The 5,933-nt window shown below is 33.5% G+C and overlaps 1 protein-coding gene across 1 annotated transcript; it reads left to right on the top strand.

Annotated features, from left to right (window-relative positions):
* The first annotated feature begins 1,161 nt into the window (after positions 1–1,161).
* LOC149150137 (protein DMR6-LIKE OXYGENASE 1-like) lies at positions 1,162–2,502 on the top strand. The gene is made up of 5 exons (XM_089442712.1): positions 1,162–1,378; positions 1,498–1,744; positions 1,837–1,859; positions 1,906–2,159; positions 2,260–2,502. Exons 1-5 carry the CDS (start codon positions 1,162–1,164, stop codon positions 2,500–2,502), a joined length of 984 nt encoding a protein of 327 aa, XP_089298838.1.
* Positions 2,503–5,933: the final 3,431 nt, after the last annotated feature.

The following is a 5,933-nucleotide window of genomic DNA, read 5'->3' as shown; positions in this document are numbered from 1 at the left end:
GACTTCATCTTTTGCAACGAGTGGACTATGAAAATGCATCATTCCACTATAGGATTTGTCAACAACCCACTCATCTCCATAATGTTTGTCCATCTTCTCAAAGGCTCTCTCCTCCTCTAGATTCCAAGAATAAGTCACCATGATGAAAAGATGCAAAAGTTTCAAAAGGAGCAAAGAATTATTCAGCACACAAGCCAGAAAATATGTAGCAACAAAAAACTTCTACAACATAAACAAGTATTTCAGCATCACTCAACCACATGCAAGGACATATCTTCATGCAAATACCAAGATCCATCCCTTGAATAGAAACACACATGATACAACTATAATTTTTTCTTAGTCAAGAAGCAGCTACAAATGTTTTCATAAATCAAAGGAAAAAAACTCGACATAAAATCCATGATCATTAGTGAGTTCTTTTACCATGAAAATAGTAAATACCAATTAGTTTTTAGCTAAATTCAAATTAACTTGTCTCTTATATTAGATTTAATTTGATATTAGATTTAATTAGTATTACTATGGAAACGACCCAGCACAATTAATATGTGAACTTGTAATGGGCTGATTAGAAATATATATATATATATAATTGGGCTGATTAGAAAGATATATATATATATATGTTCTTTTTTTAAATTGAAAACCACGTTATCGTTGCGTGAGGCGTTCCCCACTCTGATGAGCAACGTTATAGAGTCACGCATTTCTTTAAAAGGGAAAACCAAATCGCAGGGAAAAGACTCCGCTCTGCAATTAAAAATAGTGATAATAAATAGTACCAATTTCGGCTAATATTTAATATTTAACGACCATTTCATGAGTCACTAGGGTTTTGGATTCGTCCCAGTCCTCAAAATCAATCCGTTGATTGATGTGAAACGACCACTATTAAATTCAAATCTCATAATTTTTAATTAGAATTTCATAATCGCAATCCTCAACCGATCAGCACATTTGCACATCAGCAGCATTGGAGGAAGATGTCTCCTACAATGGATGTGCAGACCCAAGAGCTCAGTAGTGCTATTCAAAAGCTCATGTGCAATGGCGTGAACAACCTGAATTCCCTTATCACACATTTAAATTCCCTTATCACTCTATAAATTCCCTTATCACACATTTGCACATCAGCGTTGGAGGAAGATGTCTTCTGCAATGGATGTGCAGAGCCAACAGCTCAGTAGTGCTAGTCAGAAGCTCATGTCCAATGGAATTAACAACCTGAAGGTGCAGGACAGGTATATCCTGCCTCCCCATGAGCGGCCACAGATCTCTGACTCTGAGAACATTCCTGTGATAGACCTAGAAGATCTAGACGGCCCTAACAGAACAACTGTAGTCCATCAAATCCGACGTGCATGTGAAGAGGACGGTTTGTTCCACGTATACACCTCTATTCTCCCTCCCGTTATTGCTTATACTTTTGGTTGATTTTTTATCTCAGTGACTGGATAAAGTTTCATTTCTGACTATATTTTTTGTTGATACCAGATAGTGAACCATGGCGTTTCAGAGAACGTCATGAAAAGCATGATGGGGTAGCAAAAGAGTTTTACGAAATGCCAGTGGAAGACAGAGCATGCCTCTACTCAGCGGACGTAAAGCAGCTAGTCCGGCTTTTTACAAGCTTCAATCGCAGCAAAGACAAAGTTCTCAACTCGGTGGAACATTTCATGCAGCCTTGTCATCATCTGGAAGAATTCATCGACCCTTGGCCTGAAAAACCTGCATCCTACAGGTTATCAGCAAAAGTTTATCTATAATAAAATAACTAAGACATAGAGCACTAGAAATGAATTTAACTTGTTTGACTTGGAGTTTTTGATACAGAGATATTGCAGGCAAGTACGCTGGTGAGTTGAGAGCATTGATATTAAGGTTTGCTGGCTGCAATTTCAGAAGCTCTGGGGCAAGATTCCAATTACTTGAATAAAATTCTTGAAAAACATGGCCAAGTAATGAATATAAATTACTATCCTTCATGCCCAAACCCAGATCTTACTCTTGGTTTAGCAAACCATTCAGATGGAAGTGCCCTCACTGTGTTAATGCAAAGCGATGTCAGTGGCCTGCAAGTATTCAAAAATGGAAAGTGGGTTGCCGTAGAACCCATAGCTAACGCGTTTGTGGTCAATTTGGGAGATCAGCTGCAGGTTAGAAAGAATGAGCAGATCCATATAGTTAGTTTTCTCTCTATGCAAGAAATTGATAGTATTCATTCAATTTGTTTTGTTTGTTATTTGAATGTGTTAGGTTGTGAGCAATGGGAGATTTAGGAGCGTGGAGCATCGAGTAATAACGAATATGCAGAGTGCACGCATATCAATTCCCACTTTCTATTTGCCTTCAGACGAAGCTGTTATTGCTCCTGCAACAAGCATGGTGAATGAACAACAGCCAGCATTGTACCGAGGATATAAGTTTGAAGAGTATTTGGCAACTTTCTGGAACCAGGAATTAACTCGAAAGAGTGTGCTCGATCGTTTCAAGATCTAATGAACATTGATTTCTATGGGAGCTTTCTAAGAATTTCAATAATAGTTTGCCTTTGCGGTTGCCATGTTCGCCCCACCATGATACTGTGCATTCATCCCATCGATGTAATGTGGAAGTTTGAAATAAATATAGAGATCACATGTCGGATTATCTGTGTTTTCTGATATTTATGTATGTCTTTCATTTTTATTAAATTTGATATAAGAGGTTCGTTGAAATTAGAAATTATTTGGTGAATTTTACCTTACCTGTTAGATTTATTTATCCTTTTAAAATATATTTGAAACAACAACCAAAAAAAAAATTGATATATGCTTTTTAATAATATTTTAAACAACAATAAAAAATTGATATATGCTTTTTAATTATTATATTTGACCCAAAAAAAAATCATAAAAATATTATTATTTAAATTTAAAAAGAATTAATATATGCTATTTATGTATTTTAAGACACATAAAAACATTTATCATTTTAAAAATTATTAACCAAACTTAAAAAGAGTGATATATGCCTTTTAATTATTATATTTGACAAAAAAAAATTATAAAAATCTTATTATTGCCTCAAAAGACACCTAGTATGACCCCGATGTGTAAGTAAGTCACATTTTCAAAAAATAATAAAATAATTTTCATTAATGTCGAAAACATTCACTTGAATCTTAAATCGCTATTATATTTAATATTTGAATAGATCATAAATTTACTTTAAACAAAAACAAAAACAAAAAAATTAAGACATTAAAGTTCCAAATTATGTTAAATTCTAAACATATTCACTCTTTTCTCAAGCCAATACTATTTTGATTTTCTTACATCAAAAGAAAAAAAGGATAATTCAACACAAAGAATCGAAAATGGTGCTCCAAAATCTTATAATACTTCTTTTAATTAAATATTTGTAAAATGAATTTTTAAAATAAAAATCATATATATTAATTTGATATAGTTTTATTATAAATTTTGTTATCATGCTATGTAAAAAACATCGTTAAATCTAATATTAATATTAAAATATTAGTATTAATATTATATTAATATTAATATTATTACATTTAATAACTTTGGATTAATACAATATTAAATTTAATATAATATTCATTGTGTTATATTATGGAGTAGATGGGGTAGATCTCACCTAAACATGTAAACCTAAACGTAAACATTTAACATGTAATGTTTAACATTTTTAATCTAATTTTGGCAGTATTTAAAATTCAATCTAATTATTATTATGTATAAACACAATATAAATTTAAAATATAAAGAAGATTACGAACACTCAAAAAAGAAGTATGGTAAATAAATAAAAATATAAATAAATTGGAGGTATGGTAAATAAATAAAACCTCTTTCTATACTTACTCGAGAGGTATGGTAAGTAAATAAAAATATAAATAAAGTAGAGGTATAGTAAATAAATAAAAACTTATTTACCTCTTTATATTTACTAAAACTCAAAAAAAAAGGTTTTATTTAGGTGAAGCCTATGGACCAAATACCATTTTAATAACATGGGTTAAATACCATGGGCCAAATACCATGGGCTAAATATCATATTTATAAAAGAGGTATGGTAAATAAACAATTATAAAATAGGTATAAAGAGGTATGGTAAATAATACCATGGGCTAAATAACATGTGCCAAATACCATGGGCTAAATATCATATTTATAAAAGAGGTATGGTAAATAAATAATTATAAAATGGGTATAAAGAGGTATGGTAAATAAATAGATATAAAAGAGGTATAAAGAGGTATGGCAAATAAATAAAAATATATCAAATAGGATTAAAAAATCAACATCTAATTATATACCAAGCCTATTGGCCAAATACCATGGTAAATAAAAGAAGTATGCTAAATAAATAAAAAGAAAAAGAAAAAAAAACCAAAAAAGAGGTTGTATTTAGGTGAAGCCTATGAACCAAACACCATGGGCCAAATTATTATTAATACGATGCAAAAAAAACATTATTAACCCTAATATTATTATTATTATTATTGTTATTATGAAATCTAATAATCATATTAATATCATTAAATGTAATAACTTTGGATTCATACAATATTAAATTTGTTATATTATAATATATATTAATAAATCATGATATATATTAACTCTAGATATATATGGGAGGGAAGAACAAAGACATAGAGTGATAGATGTGCAGAGATAGGTGGTGACAAGGGAGAGATTGAGATAAATTGAAGGAGAGGGGAGAGGAGGAACTAAGAGAGAGAGAGAGAGGTAGAGAAGGGTAAGAGAGGGAGAGGGAGACACAAAGATAGATGAGGGAGAGGGAGAAGGAGAGAGGGAGGGAGATAGTGAGAGGATTGGAGGGGGGAGAGAGAGAGAAAGAGAGATTGGGGAAGAGAGAGGGAGGTAGGAGAGAAATGAAGAGAGAGGAAGGATGAGAGAGAGAAGGAGAGAGGGAGGGATATATAGATGGAGTTGGAGGGTGAGAGAGGGAGGGAAGAAGAAATACATAGAGGGTAAGAAGTGGAGAGAGAAAGGGAGTGACAAGGGAGAGATGGAGAGAGCGTGTGTATGTTTAGGGGTGAGATAAAGAGACAAAGAAGGAGAGAAAGAGAGAAGGGGGGAGAGAAGGAGAGAGGGAGGGATATAGTAACATAGTTGGAGAGAGAGGGGGGGGAAGAGAGAGGGAGGTAAGAGAGAAAGGGAGAGAGAGGAAGGATGAGAGAGAGGAGGAGCAAGGGAGGGATAGAGAGATGGAGTTGGAGGGGGGTGGGGACGAGGGAATAAGAAATACACGGAGAGTGAGAAGTGGAGAGAGAGGGAGTGCCAAGGGAGAGATGGAGAGAGAGAGTGTATGTTTGGGGGTGAGATAAAGAGACAAAGAAGGAGAGATGGAGAGAAGGGGGGAGAGAGGGATGGATATAGCAACAAATTTGAAGGGTGAAGAGAGAGAGAGAGAGAGAGAGAGGTGGGAGAGAAAGGGAGAAAGATGATGTGAGAGAGTGGAGACAGGGAGGGAAAGAGAGGTGAAGTTGGAGGGGGGGAGAGGGAGGTAAGATTCAGGGAAAATTTTAAGAATGAAAAATTATCTTAAAGATTAGAAACCATGGTGAATCTTACTAATCCATAATATGCAAACTATAAAATTCTTGGTGATATTTTAGTAAAAATATTCAAACTTCTAATGATTTTCTATAGTCTCTATAAGATTTTGGTGATATTTCAGGTAAAATATTATTTTATTATAAAAATTGGGCGAATAATTTTTAGGAGAAAATGGGAATTGGAGAATCTTTTTTTTGAAAAAAGCATAGAAATTTAGCCCATCTATGAATATTAGCCCCTAAAATTTTCCCTAAGTAAGAAGAAAGACTTAGAGAGAGAAAGGTGGAGATAGAGAAAGGGAGTGATAAGTAAGTTGGAGAGAGAGGGAGAGAGGACACCAGG

Source organism: Pinus tabuliformis, chromosome 9 (assembly GCF_031772625.1).
Source record: "Pinus tabuliformis cultivar Carrire ecotype Pingquan chromosome 9, CPIR1, whole genome shotgun sequence".
Taxonomy (NCBI): Eukaryota; Viridiplantae; Streptophyta; class Pinopsida; order Pinales; family Pinaceae; genus Pinus; species Pinus tabuliformis.
Note: the sequence above shows the minus strand (reverse complement) of the source record. Positions and strands in the feature narration are given on the sequence as shown.